This window comes from Sceloporus occidentalis, unplaced genomic scaffold (genome assembly GCF_023333645.1).
Source record: "Sceloporus occidentalis isolate IW3139 unplaced genomic scaffold, rSceOcc1.0.p SCAF_2, whole genome shotgun sequence".
Classification (NCBI taxonomy): Eukaryota; Metazoa; Chordata; class Lepidosauria; order Squamata; family Phrynosomatidae; genus Sceloporus; species Sceloporus occidentalis.
Window position 1 is genome coordinate 63,248,549 of NW_028316982.1, and position 20,744 is coordinate 63,269,292.

The following is a 20,744-nucleotide window of genomic DNA, read 5'->3' on the forward strand; positions in this document are numbered from 1 at the left end:
AGATCCTCATAAAATAATCTGAAGATGTGATGATTCAAAGCATACTCTCTACTCTCTTTTTCTGTGATGCTCACAATAATTCTGAGACAAGATTGTCTGACTGTATATCACTGTGTGATATGTGGGGCATACTGAGTGACCCTGTATTACAACTGTACTTCTTCTAATAATAATAATTCACACATGTGTGTTCACAGGCTCGTGTAAATGTGTTGCTCGAGTGACAAAATTAGTGATGAATGCTGTGTTATGGCACACTCACTTAAAGCCACAATTTATGTGGAAGTAACTTCTAGACAACTGAATGACACTGTGTAGTTGATCAATTTCATTGCCAATAAACTCACGTCTTGCTAGTGTGAATGAACAAATCAATTGGGCTATGAGAACATGGAGAAATGCACAAAGGGGTTTACGTCTCTCTTGACTCAGGAGGCAGGAGAAAAGTGCTTGGGAGAAAAGTTACTTCCTGTCTCCTTGGTGCTCCTCAGTCCTTCACATTATATATGGGGAAATCAATGGCAACAAAGGGGGTGTTTGATTGGTTGGACAAAGCAGACGTAAGCACAGAATTGATCAAGTGAATTCAAATGACAGAGGGGAGCATGGTACATCTGAGCAGAGATGGCAGGCAAGCTGAGAGGCCCAAGGGGTGAAATACTTAATGAACTCTCTTGATCATAAATTTATGAGTGAAACAATATACAATGATTATGTCAGATGTAGAGTAATAATGATTTTAAAAGCAATACTCTGACAATTAGTTACTTATTTTATGGATAAATCTTTTATTCTCTCTTTTGATTAAATAAACAATGGAACTACTACCTATGCAACACAACCACCTACTACCTAGAAGCTGAAAAATCAGTCCTGAAATTGTCAAGAAGTCTACTTCTGTCTTTCATTATGACTTCTTGAAAATGACATGCCTAAGGCCATCCAAAAAGCTACTGTAAAAGTATAACTTTAAATCAGGCCTCTCATGTTCAGTACATGAGTCAAGGTTCCACCTAATTCTTCTTCATCCTGAAAAGGCTTACAAATAACTACTACAATCTAAAGAATGTTTACTCAGATGTAGGATCCACTGAGGTCAGTAAGTTGTTGTTGTATGCCTTCAAAGTTGTTTCTGACATAGCCGGCCATGGGGTTTTCTTGGCAAGACTTGTTCAGAGGGGGTTTGCCTTAGGCTTATTTCCAAATAATCACATGTAAGATTATAGCCTTACTTTAGTCTTTACAATTACAATAAATTTTGATAATAATGTCATATTTTAAAATCACATTATCAAGGAAAAGAGTACCCTACAAACTGTCACCCTAGAAAGGGCAAAAAAGGTAGATGAAGACTTGGAAGTAAGTTCAATAAAATTCAGTTGACTTAAGAAAACACCTTCAAGGCATCTCACTGACATCTCAGTAATAGAGTATTAAAGATTCCACATGTGTCACTGGAAAATGCAAAACAGATCTAGTGAAGTAACTTACTGGATGAATTGGGTATTAGAAATTGTGTAATAAAATCTGGATTAATTAATGAGTTCTAGCATGCGCTCAACAAAATCATTCAATTACTTTACTGTCTAAATTCAACTGAAAAAGTATATATGTTCATTTTCTTCCATGGCTATGTTGTGTGTTAATCTTGCCAACATTTAAAATTGAGAACGATCTTACTCTCTACATTATACATTATCTGATATAAGGAGAAGCTTATTGTGGAATGTATCCACAATAATTTGCTCGATATAAAGCTAATTTCTGCATTAATAACCCATGTGTTCTCAATATCTATATTTATTAAACATTTATGGAATGTTTGGCAACATGGTACAGCTATTCAGAATATCTTGAACTACGGGCATTGACTATGCAACAGGCAGGAAAAAATATTTTCCATTACATCACTATATCTGTAATTAATCCTTCCTCCACACAAACAGGAATAGACTATTTTTGATACACACATGAAGCAAAAATAATACAGAGATGACAACCAAGTTTAACTATTTCCTCTTGATCACCTGTTAATACAGTTTTAGGCTTCCTTCAGCAGCGACTGTCTCTTTACTAGCACAGTAAAAACTAGTTAGGTTTAAATTATTAGCACATTCCCTTGATTTGTCAAATGCAGGGATGGGAAACTTCAGAATCTAGGGGCCAATTTTCTGTGATCTGAAGACCTCATGGATTGCCTAATATGCAACAAAACAAAATATAATGCTTCTGGTTTTGAAAAAATTGGCATGCTTTATGTTGGGTCGGGCAGCAACCTATTTAAAAAGTGAATTATCTGTCCTACAGGCCTCCAGGAGAGACAAGTAAGCCAGAAAAAGGAATAGTAGAAAGAAAACTGGGAGAGGGGGGCTTCATACTGCCTGAGGTCTGCACTGTGCCTACTAATGTTTTATTGCCTGCTCCCAGGTTACTAGCAATACAGTATTTCAAAATATTACAAGGTCAAGCCCTCCTTGTTGTGTCAGACTTTGCATCATCCACTTGCCTGGGAACTTACTGATATTAAAGCAGTGGGGACCCAGCATGCTTTTTTAACTCTCATCTTAAAAAAGCTATGGACAAAAACATTGCAAGTTGTGGGACAAAATATCTGTCTGCCTCTCTCCCTCCAGATCCTAAAAAAGCGCAATGGAGCAAGCCTGCTGATCTCTGCAGAATATCATTCTGCTTTAAACATCAGACTGTTTTGGAAATTGTAGGTAATACAAGAACTACATTCCAAGAAAGAAAACAATGTGCCATAATACCCTTCAAAATATAGGTGCAGCCTGACTGTATAATGGAAGTTACAGTTCACAGGACTTTGCTTTCCCATGCCCCACTAAAACCTATAAATGAGTCTTAACCTCTTCCTTGTGCATACCTCCTTTCTAGCCTTATGTCAAAGATGGAGAAGAGAAAGCCTTATCTGCAACTTCCATAATATAGCCTAGTTTTAGCAAAGACAGCTCAATGATGGCAATGTTTTTTAAAAAAAAAAGGAAAAAGAAGAAAAACACTGCTAATGATAGCTGTGTTTTGTACACCTAGGAGACAACCAAAAGGATATGAATTAAGGAGTAAATCATGCATCAGAAGGAATGCCTGAAGTATCCGTGTAGAATGAGGAGGTTTGACACATCACATTCAGACCAGTACACTCAAAATAATTCACAAAAGTATGTTATACCAATAGCATAATTTGCAAATATTCTCTGTTCCATCAAAAAAATTCATAAGAATCTCAACAACTTGCACAACTCAACAGCTTGGGACAGAAATTAACTTCTGAATTGAAAACTGTTCTGCCAGCACTGGCCAGCAAAAAAGGCTGAACTTGCAACAATTTAGATATCAGTTAGATCCATGCTATAATTTAAAGTGTTTGTCAGACAAGACAAATCCATATGTTTTATCACAGAGTCACCAAATTTGGTATGATGTCTAATCAGACCAAAATGAAGGAAAGTATTAACATTTGGACTTAATCATCAACTACTGTAGGTATGCCCTGAAGACATACCAGTACTTTGGATTTCAATTTTTTCAATTTTTATTTATTTTTAATATAATTTTAATATATTTTAAAATATATTTTTGTTTAGTATGCATATTTATACACCGATTCTGACTTACACAAACTTATGCTGATACCCCAAAGATTCTTGTGAAAGTTCAAGAGTAAGTGGCAAACTTTAGCTTCTTTTCATATAATTCAAATTTTGTTTCATTCACATTATAAATAAAATCATCAATATCATCCTGGGAAATGTCTTAGTCTCCAATACAGATGACTATTTCTCAAGACTTTGGTTCAAAATCATTATGCAATACAATAGAAGTATCAAGACCATAACTGCAATCACCTAAAAAACAGAGATACACTTTGTTCTTATTCCATGCTTTTAGTTACATAAATAGCTCACCGGTGATATGCTTCCCGACGATACTTCTTCATAGCATGTCCATCCATATTTGCAGGAAGATCTGCTGCATTTTGTAGTCGGTCACTCCATGAGGTTGTCATTTTTTTTTTAAATTTTGCACAATGGTCACTTAACACTGGAAGAATAAAAAGATCAACTAAGCTTGGAATCAGGTTTCCCAAAAACTAAAGTGTTGTGTAACTATTTCCTGTTTTTAAAAACCCAACAGTATTTGAGGGATGCTTGCAACTACCTGACATAAACTATACCCTTGCAAAATATAAAGATAAATCCAGAGGTCCCCACATACATATGAAAATTTATTGTGTTATAATTTTAAATTGATTATTTTAATCAGGATTTGTTTGATCATGAAAACCTGCTCCCATTCAGCCCCTCATTTCCTCCAACAAGGTTTCTCCATTTCCTCCAACAAGGTGATTCATATGAATGAGTACCAGTGTGAGGGAAACATAACTGACCAAACTTCTTTTTGTGTGCTTTCAAGTCACTTCTGATTTATGCTACCCTACGACAAACCTATAATGGGGTTGTCTGGGCAAGATTTGTTCAGAGGAAGTTTGCCATTGCCTTCCCCTGAGGCTGAGAACATGTGACTTGCCCAATACCCAATGGCAAAGAATAATAATATGCTGAATAAAAGATGTACTCCTTAGCTTTATTTTTTCTTAAGCTTTATTTTTGTTTAGTTTACATTATAACATACCATTGAGGTGGTATTGTATAAGATGAATAAAAACAACTAATACTGTAGCTTAAATCTGTTATATGATAAAAGAAACAAATGTTTCTCCACATGCAATTTGCTAATGGCATATAACAATTATGATTCTTAAATAAATTACTACATGAAGAAACAAATGGTAACATTCTCTTCTCTCCTACCACCTCTTGCAAAATACATAGCCTTGCACAAATCTGACATATTATATTATACCTTACTTTTGACTATCTACATTTTGAAGTTATTTGGAAGATATGTTCAGGGTCACTGTAAGTCAGAAATGACTTGAAGGTAAACAACAACAATGCTCAGTTACACACACAAAAATCTGTTGTTTTTTTGTCATGTAACATAAAAGTTAAGAGAGAAGACGAACCCAATCCAACATTGCATTAATCCAAAATGGGCATGCTGAAGCTTATTTGAATTGAAGCCTTAGGGCAGTGCTAAGCCAGGTTAGGCTCTGGGTCGGCACAGGGACAGACAGGTGTTCACACACCCATCCCTGCACCGACCCAGGACCAGAGGCTGCTCCTTACCTTGCCAGTGTGTGAACCATCTGAGAAGCCCACCAGTTGCCCTGTCTGACATGGAAACAGGACACCTGGCTGCACCCACATGGCCAAGTGCTCTGTTTCTGTGTCAGATGGGGTAACTGGGGGGGGGGGGCATGTCAGATGGCTCTCACATCAGCAAGGTAAAGAGCACCGAGAAGGGGGGGGGGGAGCTGTCCAGTTTTGCTTGCACAAAACCAGGACTATTTCACCCCATGGCAAAGCCTCTTTAACCCAGGGTCAGACAGATCCTCTTGATCCACATCTGTACTGACGGGATCAGGCCTGATCCCACCATAGGAGTTTCAGCTCACATCATCTAAACTAGACGATGAAAGGCTGGGGGGGGGGAGAGAACCTGGCCATTTGGCTTGTGCAGACAATCCCTTGGATGAGCCTCTTTTATGAATAACCTTCCCCCACAAATGAATGTGTCTCATCTTGCTCCCTTTTAACTGAATAATGAAATCAGACCAAGCTGCAAATCCTATCAGTTTCTGAATTAAACATGTGCTTGGCCCTTTTGTGTCTCACACACACACACACACACACACACACACACACACAGAGGAGACTTCAAGAGCTCTTAGGCATGTGTGAACTGGCCTTTTCTTTCTCAGGCTAACTCCAGTCAGCAGAATCAGAGTGCATTAGAGGACTGGAAACACCATTCTTTACCCCCCCCTTTTTTTTTTTGGCCAATGCAACATTCAGCCAGAAAAAAAGTGAAGAGTATACATGAGTCCGTGGGGATGAAGCAATATGTTTTATGAGTTACTTCCATTTCATAAATGCCCCTTAAAGAGTTCCAACTCCCTAGATGCATAGTTGCATCCAGACTAGCATAATTTATTTAGATCAAATCTCCTACTTTTCCTGATAAAGTGACAGGTGTGTAGGAACTCCACACCAAATTTAAGACAAGACATTTTAACACACAAAGAAAAGTCAAAAGCAAGGATTCTGAATTATATTCTCTCCCACTTTCTGAGTTGGAAAAATATGTATAATATGGGTATTTGTGGTACATTTGCTCCTGTTTGCTCCACTACAGGAAAGTATCTTCAGCTCAATAAATGTCTTAACTGGACCGAAGACCTATTACTGTGTTATGCAGTAGCCTAAATTATAGAAATGAAAGCATACAGTAAGGTTTAATAACCATAAAAACCCTCACAGTATCTAGAAAGCACTAAGGTGGTATTTCAAATACAGCTGCACATTTTAAACAAGGGCCCTCATCAGACGTGTGTAGAACTGGGGGTTTTGCGCACTGGGTGATTCGAATTCGCGTTATTTCGCAAAGAACCATCATACCTGCATTCGAATGGCCCAATCCGCACTCACGTGAATGCGCGAGCTGCCGAACTGAATGCGTACTGTCTCCTCTTTTTGGAGCGTGTTGGCCAGTGCGCTGAGTAAGGGGATTGGCGGATATCTGGATTGGGGCTCTGTTCAATCTCAGTGCGAATGGGTCTGGTATGAATGCCCAGTCCTGAACTCCGTCGCAAGACCCCCAGATTCCAATTTTTACTTCCGGTGGGTCTTTCCTCTTGCCGGTTCCAGGGAAGCGGGTGGGGGGGGGCGGTTCCAGCGGCCTCCTCCTCCTCCTCCCGGCTTGAGAGGCATCCCTGGCTGCATCCCAGGCAGGGAACAGGCGCGGGGCCGCTAGAATCGCCGCCGTTCCAGCGGCCTCCTCCTTCTCCTCCCGGCTTGAGAGGCATCCCTGGCTGCATCCCAGGCAGGGAACAGGCGCGGGGCCGCTAGAATCGCGGTGATCGCCGCCGTTCCAGTGGCCTCCTCCTTCTCCTCCCGGCTTGAGAGGCATCCCTGGCTGCATCCCAGGCAGGGAACAGGCGCGGGGCCGCTAGAATCGCGGCGATCGCCGCCGTTCCAGCGGCCTCCTCCTTCTCCTCCCGGCTTGAGAGGCATCCCTGGCTGCATCCCAGGCAGGGAACAGGCGCGGGGCCGCTAGAATCGCAGCGATCGCCGCCGTTCCAGCGGCCTCCTCCTTCTCCTCCCGGCTTGAGAGGCAGCCTAGGCTGGCTCCCAAGCCGGGAGGAGGAGGAGGAGGCTGCTGGAACCGCGATTCCAGCGGGCCCCGCGCCTGTTCCCTGCCTGGGATGCAGCCAGGGATGCCTCTCAAGCCGGGAGGAGGAGGAGGAGGCCGCTAGAACCGCGATTCCAGCGGGCCCCGCGCCTCTTCCCTGCCTGGGATGCAGCCAGGGATGCCTCTCAAGCCGGGAGGAGGAGGAGGAGGCTGCTGGAACCGCGATTCTAGCGGCCCCGCGCCTGTTCCCTGCCTGGGATGCAGCCCAGGCTGGATCCCAAGCCGGGAGGAGGAGGAGGAAGCCGCTGGAATCACGGCGACCCCAAGAAAGGCCATCCAGGCCAACCTCCTTCTGCCATGCAGGAACTCTTAATCAAAGCATCCCCATTGACAGATGGCCATCCAGCCTCTTTGACAGCCGCTGGAACTGCTCCTCCCCCCCCCCCAGAATACATACACACACACACACTCACACACACACACGCAGAACCGGGCATTGCTAATTTGTTGCAAGGAAAGGTCACGTTAAAACCAAGCAGGAATGTACAGAGGGAACAGTAACGGGCGCGTTGTATCGCGATTGTTAATGTGCATGAGCTGGCTCTCCAGCTGTTTACCGGGCTGTCATGACGTGACCTCCCCTTTCACCCCGGAAGCGTTTAAGGTCGCAACCCATGCAGGGCACCACTGAGCATGTGCGAGGCAGCCGATACGAATCGGCCAATCCGCATGTTGAGCTCCGGTGTGACGAAACATTCTGCACTGAATGCACTTCGCGCGAATGCGGATTGGCCAATTTGAATCCTGCCAATGCGGAAGGACTCCCAGGTATGATGGTTCTTTGCGAAATAACGCGAATTCGAACCACCCAGTGCGCAAGACCCCCAGTTCCACACTCATCTGATAAGGGCCATAGAAACACCCAAATAGGACTGGTAAGTATAGAGGTTTTATTCCAGTGATAAAAGTGGATTATATCTCCAACTAAAATTTTCATAGCCTCATACTAAAAACTTAGTTCAGTAAATAAAGTCAATCCAACCTTCGGCTATACATTCATTCTAAACCATTTTGCCACTTTCAGTTTTTTCATATAAAATTACATGACTAAATGTGCTAATGACTGAATATACTGCATTAAAGCTGTGAAAAGGAGCTAAGAGCCTTGTAGAAACCAAGACTGCATTGTTTCCCTATTTTTTCATTATTCTGTTTGCTTTAAATATGCCAGACTTTGTTTCAAATGATGCCAAAGACACAAGCTAAAAATAAGCTGGGCTAGACTCTGGCATTCTTTCATAAGTCAGTAGAATTAAGAATGTAACAGTATAGGCAGCTAGCCAGTTAAAATTCTGAACTATGAGCAACTGAAATGTATGGCCTCTTTCTTAAATTACAAAAAACTATTTTAAAGACCCAAGCACCTCTAAATAGCTTCAGATAAATATAGAAGCCATCCTGACCTTCTGAATGGTGGGGAGTTCGAAAGTCTGGGAGGAGACACTGAGAAAGCTGTCTCCCTTGTTCCCACCAAACAAACCTGAGGTGATGGAGCAGAGAGAAGAGCCTCTCCAGATAATCTTAGAGATCTCACCAGGGCTAATACAGAGAGATACAGTCCTTCAAATAACCTGGATCCAAGCCATATAGGACTTCATAGGTAAAAACCTGCCCTCTCAATTGTGCTCTGAAATGGACCGGCAACCAGTAGAGTTGTTGCAACAAAGGAGTTGTGTGCTCCCTGTAGCCAGCCCCAGTTAACAACACGGCTACAGCTCTTTGAGCCAACTAGTTTCTGAGCACTTTTCAAAGGCAGCCCCACACAGAGTGCATTACAGTAATCCAAATCCAAGACATGTACCACTGTGGCCAGATTTGACTTCTACAGGAACAGATGCAGTTGGCACACTAGCTGTGCAAAAGCAACCCTGGTCACTGCTGAAACCTGGGCCTCCAGGCTCAGAGCTAAATCAAGGAGTACCCCCAAACTGCATACCTATGTTTTCAAGAGATGTGTAAACCCATCTAACAGGCTGAATCCCTATTCCCAGATTGGTCAGTCAACTCACCAGGAGCACCTCTGCCTGGTCTGGCTTAAGATTCAATTTGTTTGCCCACACTCAGTCTATTACAACTGCCAGGCACTGGTTTAGCACAAGAACAGCTTCCTTGGAATTACCATATATACTGTACTTGACAATACGTTGACCACATGTATAAGCTGAGGGCAGGTTTGGGGACCAAATTTAGGGATTTTGATATGACATGTGAGTAAATTGAGGGCAAGGCATAGGATCTCAGCACCCTTCCTCTCCCTCCACAGCCCAGCTGTTCCTTCAGCAGACTGCTGGGATGGGGAGGAAGCTTGAGGGGTGAGCGCCCACCCTTCTTCCCCCTCCATAGCCCAGCTGTCCCCTTGGGAGACAGCCAGGATGGGGACAAGGCTTCAGTGTCTTGCTCTGCCTCTTTTTCCCCACCCTGTCTGTCCTCCGAAGGGCAGCCAGGCTGGGGATAAGGCTTAAGGGGCAAGCACTTTCCCTGCCTCCTCCTCCTCCTCTGCAGCCCAGCTGTTCCTTCAGGAGATAGCCAGGTTGGGGAAGTTACCATATTGATCCATATATAAATTGACCCAGGTTTTTGGGGTCAAAATGTTAGCAATTTTTTTCGACTTATACACGAATATATACAGTAAGTGAATAGACGTAAAAGAGATGTATATGTTCAGTATACCGGTGACACCTGATCCCAAAATTCTGGACAACCTCTTCCAGAGGTTTCATATAAATGTTAAATAGCATATGTGATTTTGTACAAATTTTTAAAATGGGACACAGCAAATACAGAATTGTTAAATATTTTATTTAAAAACTTATTAAAGTTTTTAAAATGTACCTTTCACTAAATATTCTTATTTTGACAAACTGAGTATTTTCCACAGAAATGTGAGAACAAAACATGGGAGAAGGGAGAGAATGCCAGACGATTCTCTCTTCTTTTTAAAATATAAAGCCGGTTGTTGTTGTTTTGCACATTATCATGAGGTATGTTTTCAATACTTTGGCCTAACCAGCTGACAGATTAGGTAACAGAAACAAAAGATGAGTGATGATCCTGCTTTCTCTAGTTCCTTCTGAACAAGCTTGCAAAACTAAAAGAACAAGGTTTTACACAAAGAAACATTATACACATTGTAAACACATCCAGAATTGAAAAGTATAACATTCTAGTATATAGTATCTCTCTAACTCCTAGCACTAAATGCAACGCTAACTGCATTATTAACATTTGTTTAACCACTTGGGAACTGTATTCTACAAATAATTAAGCACCGCACCACACCCATAGAGGGCAGAATATAGTTTCATTCTTAGCTCACACCCAATAACAAGGTTAGGATCCTACTGGTGCACTTTGTCTGTTGTTGTACTTCTTTCCCAGAATCACGCAGTGGTGTCAAGGTAAATGAAATCTGCCAGCCTAAGTTTCCAATACCTCACTTCCCACATGGCTGCTACACCCACAGCCTTTCTCCTCCTGAGGTCACCATTAATGCATGCACAGTTATAACAGCATAGTACAGAAAAAGATCCACTTTTGTGGCACTTGAAATACCTGGTCTCAAACAGAAAGCTCATTCAAAAATATTTTTAAAGGAGGAGGTCGAAATTTTTGGCCTGGAAATAATCCAAAACATGTCCAAACAGCTTGCAAATATGTCAGTTTATCTCTTTTCCTCTATTACAGCCCCACCCCCACATCTTTAAAACATCTGTAAACTGGATGAAATGGGAACCAGAAATGACATGACATCACTTCCTAGGTTCCCTCTGATCTACTGGTGCAGTCTGTGTTTTTTCTCTGAGTATGGAGGCCCAGGCTCATTGCAGCCCAGATCTACCATTTTAAAAGCACTACCTACTGGTCTGCAGCTATTCTTATAAACTGCAACTACAAGATCCTACTTCATTAAATCAACCTAGGACTACTGTAGAAAAAAAGATATCTAGATATTATGGTGTTGGCCCACAAAAGCCATTATATTTCTATTTTAACAGTGAAAAGCAGGCATTACTTGGATAGCATGCAGAAGAAATCATTCTTCTTGGCTTGTTGGCCTTCCTTTCTAGCCTGACTGTGCTGTAACAAGTACAATTAGCCCTCCATATTCACGGATTCTGAATCCACAGATTCTGCATCTGTGGATTCAACCGTCTACAGCTTGAAAATATCTATTTTTAAAAAACCAAAAATCAAACCTTAATTTATGAATTTTATATGAGGGATATGATTATACTATGCCATTACATATAATGAGACTTGAGCATCCATGGATTTTGGTATCCACAGGGGGTCCTGGAACCAAAACCCAGTAGATACCAAGGGCCCACTGTGTAGTGAAAACTGCTTAATAAACATACAGTGAACACAGTAAGTTTTTGTTCTCAAATATTCTAAACACACTCAAGAGCATTTTACCCAAATCATTTCATTTTTGTTTTAAGTGATTTTACCAAAAATAGACCATACTTTAAAACCAAAACATTCTCTTTAGCTACAAAGTACATGTAAAATAAACAAAGGCCTCCCACACACAGCAATGATTCAGTAAGTTCAGAAAGGAACTCAGCAAACACATAAATCTCAAACAAATCCATCCAAAAATTCTTTGTTGATGTTTTTAGCTCCCCATGATACACTCAGTCATCAAACATTATTGTTAATTTGATGCAGGTAAGCTATACTTATATATACTTTCCATCCTATCATACTCTTTAATTTTCTCATTCCTATCGTCTTATAGAACCATATGAACGTGAACCCCAAATCCTTGAAGGCAAGATGGAAGGTGCAGTAAAGGATATTGGGAAGAATAAATCACCTGGAACAGATGATATACCAATAGAATTTTCTACAGTCCATACTGGCAGAATCAACTCTAGTAATAACTAGAGTATGCCAACAAATATGGAAAACAAAATGGTGGCCAATAGACTTGAAACAATCAATATACATCCCAATCCACAAAAAAGGAAACACAAAAGACTGCAACAACTATAGGACTATAGCACTAATATCCCATGCAACCAAAATTAGACTCACAGTTCTGCAGTATAGATTCCAATCATATTGGATCACATTGCAAACATGGTCAATGGAGCGCAACATTCCAGAAGAAAATCAGCATATGCTTTATAGACTACAGCAAAGCCTTTGTCTATTTAGATCACAAAAAGCTATGGAGTGCTCTTAAAGACATGGGAGTGCAGCTACATTTGATAGTCCTAATGAGAAATCTGTACTTAGGGCAAGAAGCTACTGTTGGAACAGAATATGGAGAAACAGAATGGTTCCCAATTGGCAAAGGGGTCATTCTATCACCATACCTGTTTAACTTGTGCGCAGAAAATATCATACAAAGGAGCAGGGTTACGCTCAGAAGAAGGAGGAAGGAAGGAAGAAGGAGGAAGGAAGGAAGAAGGAGGAAGGAAGGAATATCAACAGTCTAAGATATGCAGATGACACCATACTACTAGCAGAAAACATTGCAGACTTGGAATAATTACTAAGTAAAGTAAAAGAAGAAAGTGTAAAGGCATATCTATTGCTGAACATAAAAAAACCAAAATAATGACCCTGGAGGATCTACATAAATTCATTCTAGACAATGAGGAAATTGAAAAAGTTAAAGCACTCCTGTTCCACCAAGAGGCCTCTTCTTTTTACTTGCCAAAACATTTCTATATAGATGACAATGTTATTATGTACTAAACAGTGTTTCAGCTGTTTGTAGATGGGAAGTTAGAATACAGTGGACCTTTCCCATCCACAGGAGTTCAACTGCAGGGCGCCCTATGGATGGGGAAAAGGCGCCATATTATTCCAAAGGTGGCAATGTGTGTGCATCCATAAGCACACATCACCACTGAATAATATGGGATATGGCAGGCTGAAGAGGCTCCAATCCACAGAGGGTCCCCTGTACTTGCTGGCAATAGTATCTTGCGTTGAAATTACTGGTAATTAGTGTATTGTACTCTGGTCACTATCAATCTATATCAGATGTGAACAGATTTGACCCAGCAGTAAAACAACTTGCCTGTCCCATTAGGTATGAAAGTACATTGACAACTAGTGGCAATATTTTGAAAGAGTGACACAATCAAGATAATTATTCTTACTGATACTATGAAACTGAAATGAATATTTACAGTAGTTATCAATTTAATCTAAAGATGTACCCATTTTCATGCTGTGTAAATTCATTTTCATGCTGTGTAAATTTCTTGGGTAGGGAAATTACAGCCCAAAACGTGGATAGAATTATCAGTCTAATTTAATGCAATGGGGGGGGGGGGGGGGACTTCAGAAGAAAAGGTAAGGGAAATCTAAAACAGAGAAAATAAGGAGTAGGGAAGGCCTCCAACAAATAATAACTTCATACTTCCAGTAAAGAATCTGAAACTGATTTGAAAATCTTCTACCAGTGATCAATTCAAACCTCTGGCAATATTGATCTGCCCTCGCCCATCAGCTTGCTGAGCAGAAAGAAAAGAAAAGCAGAAATACAAGAGAGAGAGAAAGAGAGGGGCTAGTAGGAAAAGAGAAGGGTTGATGTTACTCATTTGGGTGGGCCTATCCCATCCACCAACAAACTGCAGTACCTTGACATACTGTTGTGGCCCCCAAGAGGAAAAAAAAGTTTCTCATGCCTGAACAATAGCTACAAACTTAGTTTTGTTCACATAATCCTCCAAATGATGATTTGAATCAGAAACAGAATAAATATGTGCTTTTCCCTCCCTACCCCAACCCAACCCATCCCTTGCACACAGCTTCACTTCAGACAACTGCTTAGCTGTACTCATGCAGTTTGCTATTACATCAGCAAACTTTCAGCTATCCCTCCAAACAAGAACTGGAAACCCATTTCAAACAATGGTTTCCAATTCTGGCTAGGTTTTAGATGTCAAGTACTAATGTCAAGTTCATCAGTTTAGATATCACAATAAACTATGTGGTCAGGCTAAACTGCAAACTCAGAACTTTCAAGAGAAAGAGAAGACATGCATGAGTTTGCAATTTATTACGTCATCCAGATGTTCAAGAGTTCTATTGATAGTATGAATTCCTTGACCTATCTATCACTTTTTGATGTGTATCAATGTTCAGGCTATGAAGTTCCATCAACAGAAGCAATTTTGTTTAACCTAGGCCTGTTACAGACAGCCAAAATAAAGCTGCTTCGAGTGACAGTGGAGGTATGGTGTTTCAATGATGCATGTGTCCTAAGAGTCCAGAAGCCGCACTAAAGCCACACTCCAGTCCTTAGGGCTGCAGCATGGCTTTGGTGCGACTTCTGGACTCGTAGGACGCATGCATCATTGAAACACCATACCTCCACTGTGACTCGAAGCAGCTTTATTTTGGCTGTCTGTAACAGGCCCTAGTTTCTTTAGCACAATGACAGGTATTGCTTCGACAGATTTTTTTAAAATGTTTTTGACGTATTACTGCTTCTTGTAGTAACTAATTCAAATCTGCTTTTAAAAAAAATTAAACAATTTATATCAGAAGACCAACAATTACTAGACATAATGTAAACATATCACAAAAGCAAGCCCAAAATAGCCCAAAATGAAGCTTCCATGGTTATTCTTATGATAAGTAAGATTTTGCAGGAAAGAATAACTGGACAGGAAAGACCAGTACTATGCGCATTCTTGATGGTTCCTGAATAAATTCTTTAGCTTCATCGTTACAAAATGGACATGTTGCCACTCACTTGTATGTCTTGTTGTTGTTAACTGCCCTCGACTACGTGCCTTCAAATCACCTGTCAACCTATGACCTCATGAATTTCAGATTTTCTTAGACAAGGAATACTCATGAGGTGATTTCGCCAGTTCCTTCTTCTGAAATTCAGCCTATAGCATTTTCAATGGTGGTTTCCCATTAAGCAGGCCTAACCCTGCTTAATTTCCAAGATCAGATGGGATTTGGTGCTTTTAGGGTATTAGGCCCGCATTTTACTTACTGTAAATTATGAGACCATTTCTGCTAGTATACCCGAATACAATGTCTGTTTTCACATTATATAACATTCTAAAACCAGAGACGGAATTATTTCAAGTTGAGTTTTCTATTTATCAAAAGATTCCAGCACAAACCCTGATTTCTGAACAGAGCAAGCTTTAATTATATTAGTGCTTAGTGTAATAAGGTACATTCACTTTCATAATTCCATGATTCAAAGGGATTTATATAATTCACAAAGTGAGGGATTGCAACAGAAGCACTCTCATTATAAGCATAGAGAACAGAGTTGAGAAGAGAAGACTATCTTCCCTTCTGCCTATCCACACACCCAGAGATTAATAGAACTTTGGAATCTGCCACAAGTGCTACAAGTCTTGAGAAGTCCTGGTCCTGTAGCAGTAGTCTCTAACACATAATTCACATTCCTTCTGGATCCGAAGAATGATAAACAGATCCTTGAAATTCCATATATAAAAGTATATTGCACTTAAAACTATCAATATTGTAAGCTCAGACTGGGAGATGGGAGAAGCACGCCCTATTTTCTTTCTAGTAGTATCACAAAAAGATAACTGCAATCTCATGGATACCATGACTTTGGAGTTTAGCGCACTGGCTTTAAAGTGCCTTATCCCTGACAGGATAAAGATGCATTTAGTTTTCAAAATGGTTGTTATTACATTTACCCATGGTGGGGCAAATGTAACCCATATGCAGCCCGGATGCCAGTCAGGTTTATCCTGAGCCTTTTCAAAAACAGGAAAATTCCATTTTTAAAAAGATACAGGATATGCCCAGCTGGCATCAGGGCTGTATGTGAGCTGCATTCACCCAGCCATGGGTGAATGCAATAATACCCATTTTGAAAATTAAATGCGCCTTTATCCCATTGGGGATAATGCACTAGTCTTCTTTGCAACTGTTGTGTTGTTTATGATTTATGGCGACCCTAAGGTAAAACCATATTGGGGTTTTCTTGGCCAGATTTGTTCAAGGAGTTTTGCTTTATTTACATGTTACTCCATGAAGTACAGTCCATCCTCCATATCTGCAGACTTGCCATCTACAGATCTGAGCAGCTGTGGATGGCAAGCCCGTGGGGGGTGGCAGAGGAAGAGGCAGGGATGAGGAGGAGGGAGGAGGAGGAAGAGGAGGAGGAGGAGGAGAAAGGAAAAGGAGGACAAGCAGTGGGAGGGCAACTGAGGGGGATAAGAGGAGGAGAAAGGTGAAGGAGATGAGGAATATGAGAAGGAGGAAGAGTGGAGAAGAGGGGGAGGAGGAGTACTTTTTACTGCTAACATTTAGACACCATTGTCTGATTATAAATAAAAACTGAAAGGCCAGATGTCATTCTTGGTATGTCCAAAGTTCAAACGCTTGTACATGAGAAGTTTAATTATTTGCAGTTCTAAGAACTTCTGTTAATACTGCAAATACAGATGAAATACATTTAGTCAGTTGGCCAATAAACAGAGCAAAATTGTTTCATGTTGCAACAGAACTGCAACTACAAATATTTTTTTTAAAATTAAGGAAAGAAAAACACATGTGCCTACACTTCCTCCGCACCCCAGCTTGGCAGCTATGTCTCTGCTGTAAGTTATCTAGTGCATAATCCATTGCCAAAGCCATCTAAGTTTAAATAGTGAAAAAACATCAGCCCAATTCCTGTAGAAGGGTTAGCTGAAGTACCTGACATATTGCCAAGCAATTGCCTCACTCTAAACACAACCCTCTCTTTCTCCACTAGGTTTCATGGTTGTTTAATGATGCAAGTGAGAATGAAGAAATGCCAGTCATCATTCCAAAACGTTGGTCAACCTTAGAGCTAGGGCTATTGCTACTGGATTTTTAACAGAACCTATATGGGATGGGAGACTGCCAATGAATATCAGGTGCTGTAGATTACATTTCAGAGGAAGGAATTGGCAAACCACTTCTAAGGATTATGTGCATAAAAAAACTATGAAATTCATGTGGTCATCAACAGGCAACTTGGAAAAAAAACCACACACACACACACACACACACCCCTCTAATATGAAATCTAACACCACTGCTAAAAACATCATCTAAAATAAAACAGTCAAGTTAATAGAGATCTTACATTTAGCTGACTTGATACGTAGAGAGCTCTTGTAGCACCTTTGAGACTGACTGAAAGAAAGAAGTTGGCAGCATGAGCTTTCCTAGATTTAAGTCTACTTCCTCAGATGCATTTGATGGGGTGGAAAGCTAGGAACAAATGTGGCTGTATCTTTGAATTCTTAGCTGACTTGAGTTTGCGTATTTTAATGTTGGTAGTTTTGCAAAGCATTGACAGCCAAAGCACTCCCTCTATGTATGTGTGTGTGTCCCAAGAGTATTGCAAAGCTTTTTAAAAAGTGTTTGAAGCACAGGAATGTCAATTAGGCAGTGATGTAGACTCAAGTCAGTTAACAACTCAAGTTGCTTCAATGACTTGACTTGGCAATAAATGTCACACTTGATTCGATTTGTGACTCATATTTTTAGTGACCAACTTTTGGCCTAAATTCATCCAGAAGCAGCAAATGTGTTAAGCAATGGGCTTGAGGTCTACTCAGTAGCCTGTCTGTGCTGCACATTGGAGGAGGCTTGTAAAGCTTTTGAAAAGCTTTAGAAGGATTCTTCCACCTCAAGCTCATTGCCTAACATGTTTGCTGTTCCCTTTCGAGAAAAGTTATTCCACCATCCCACACTATGGGATCAGGCCTCACCTGCTGCTCCCAGGAAAAGCTTTAGAAGGCTCCTCCGACGGGCAGCAGGGACAGGCTGCTCAGTAAGTAGGCCTCGTTTTTCTAAAATGCAATCATGATAAATTGCTTGTGCTCGTTTAATTTTTGTCTGCCTAACTTTGTGCACATCTTATTTTCTAGTTATTGAAACTCCACCACACCCACATTCGCACTCACCACCTGCAGCTTTTTTAAAAATTAAAGTTGGTTCCCAGACTTAAGACTTGACTTGAAAGTATCTTGCAAGGACTTGAAACTTGAAGATGGAGACTTGGATCCAAAACACACTGCAGAAATAATCCAGTTTGACTGCCCTGGCTCAGTGCTAGGGAATCCTAGGAATTGTAGTTTATTGTAGTCCCAGAGTTCTCTGACAAAGAAGACTAAAGGTCTCACAAAACTACAGTTCCCAGAATTTCCTAGCACTGAGCCAGGGCAGTTAACTGGATTATTTCTGCAATAGGTTTTGGACCTTGGAGTGAAAGATTTGAATACATCACTGTAATTAGGGTCTTTTTAATGTAGAAAGATGCCTTGGGCCAGTACTTGTAAAATCTTGAGCAGCGGTCCCCAAACTGTGCTCTTCAAGAGATTTTGGACTTCAGCTCCCAGAAGCCTCAGCCATATCGGCCAATTGTCTGGGATTCTGGGATCTGAAGTCCAAAGCCCCTTAAAGAGCCCAGTTTGGGGACCACTGATCTAAGGGAAGAATATCCCCCCAAATCAGATCACTTCAACTGGAACTGAAATTATGATTGCCAGGATCAATTCTCATCTCAAGATCTGCCCTCTGAAGGCAAGTTATTTCTCCTATCAATCACTAAGGAAAACCTTGGCTTCATACATGCAGAATATTCTCCCTCAGCAAAGCAACTTTTCCCAAGTGGGGAAAAAAATTAATTAAATCTGAACTCTTAACTGTTTTTAAATTGTTATATTGGACTGTTGTTACCCGCCTAGATCCTCGAAAGGGAAAGACGGGATATAAATAAATATTTTATTATTATTTTATTATTGTAACTGTTTTAATGGTTTATGACATTTTACTATAGTATAGTTTGGGGGGGAGGGAAGTAATAGAATGTGTTTTAATATATGTTGTACATTGTATTTTATTGATATTGTAAGCCGTCTCAATCCTGCAGGAGAGGTGGCATATAAAAATATTATTATTATTGTTGTTGTTGTTGTTGTTGAATTAAAAGGTCTCCAGTGTTGTACCATTAACCTGAAACTGGATGGAGTTATAAATATAATCCAGCTACATTTAAAAAAAGGATGAAGTTAATATGACAATATTCCACTCTCGACTATGATCACCGACTACGGACAAATTGATTTTAGAGAGCTGATAGGAATTGATAAATTCTATATTAATGTTTCATTGACTGTATAAGTATTTGCATCATCTTGTATTACTTTATTGTCGTAATCCTGCCTCAATCTTCGGAGGCGAGAAATATAAATAAACATTATTATTACTATTATTATTATTAATGCTGATCTATGGAGGTGTTGGCGAAGACCCTAGTACCAATTTTGGAAGGAGGGGTGGGTCCAATGTGTGCAAGAAAATCCTTTTTTAATTCAAGTATTGTCTCTTTTTGGGGAGAGAGGCACTTATTTGTTTGTTTGCTTGTTTATTATTTAACTCAGGCTAAAGGCTGAGATGGGGGCAGTGGTTTGAGCTTTGGACTTTGGAAACTAGGGCTGCATCCACACTGGAGAGATAAACCGGTTTGGAACCGTTTTAACTGCCCTGGTGGCTCAAGGCTATGGAATTCTGGGAGTTGGAGTTTGTTGTGGGGCCCTACAAACTCCAACTCCCAGAATTCCATAGCCTTGAGCCACCAGGGCAGTTAAAACGGTTCCAAACTGGGTTATCCCTGCAGTGTGTTTTGGAGCTCCCACTGACTTCCTGTCAGTCAGCTCCACTTCCATTATTTAGTCTCTTTCCTCACAGGCGCCCCCACCTCACCCCCCCTGCACCAAATGCGCATGCGCGAGGCGCGAGCCGCAGAGAGACGGCCGTTAAGCGTCCCCTCGCCGGCCTCCTCTGGCCCCCACTCGCTCACTCACCTCTCCGCTGCCCTCGCGCTGCCGCCTCCAAAGAAACCGTCCAACTGGGCTGCCGCAGCGCCAGACACACATATACGCGCGCCACGCATGCGCAACACAGCGCCTCCCCCTCCGCCATTTTAGGGAGCGAAGAGAAGGTGCTTCCCTGAGACGAAGACGCAAACCCAGCCATTAGGGCCCAACCAAAACACACTGCAGGAGTAATCCCAGACTGAGACCATTTTAACTGCCCTGCATCGCTGCTAGGGAATCATGGGAATTGTAGTTTGTTGTGGCGCCAGAGCCCTCTCTCTCTCTCTGACAGAGAAGGCTCAATGTCTCACAAAACTACAGTTCCCAGGATTCCCTAGGACTGAGCCAGGGCAGTTAAAACAGGCCTCAAACTGTCAGGGAAGCGTCTAATTAAAAAGATTGTATGTACAGCGCTGTGTAAATTTACAGCGCTTTATAAATAAAGGTTAATAATAATGTGGTTTTGGACCTTTGTGGCTGCGCAAGGGGGATTTGTAGCACTTTGAAGACTAAAGTCCAAAACACACTGCAGAAATAATCCAGTTTGAGACCGCTTTAACTGCCCTGGCTCAGTGCTAGGGAATC

At 41.1% G+C, this 20,744-nt stretch overlaps 1 protein-coding gene across 5 annotated transcripts in view; it reads right to left on the reverse strand.

Annotated features, from left to right (window-relative positions):
- The window catches only part of LOC149318470 (cytosolic purine 5'-nucleotidase), a 97,667-nt gene extending 77,454 nt beyond the window's left edge, over window positions 1-20,213 (reverse strand). For 2 of the 5 annotated variants that reach the window (XM_089509779.1, XM_089509782.1), the window contains exons 1-3: window positions 20,148-20,213; window positions 17,420-17,469; window positions 3,927-4,062 (exon numbers count right to left, since the gene is read on the reverse strand). In XM_089509779.1, coding sequence (XP_089365905.1) covers window positions 3,927-4,027 — 101 coding nt within the window. In that variant the 5' untranslated portion in view covers window positions 4,028-4,062; window positions 17,420-17,469; window positions 20,148-20,213. The remainder of the gene's footprint in view (window positions 1-3,926; window positions 4,063-17,419; window positions 17,470-20,147) is intronic. The other 3 variants (XM_089509781.1, XM_089509783.1, XM_089509785.1) reach the window with 3 other exon arrangements.
- Between the last annotated feature and the right edge of the window lie 531 nt (window positions 20,214-20,744).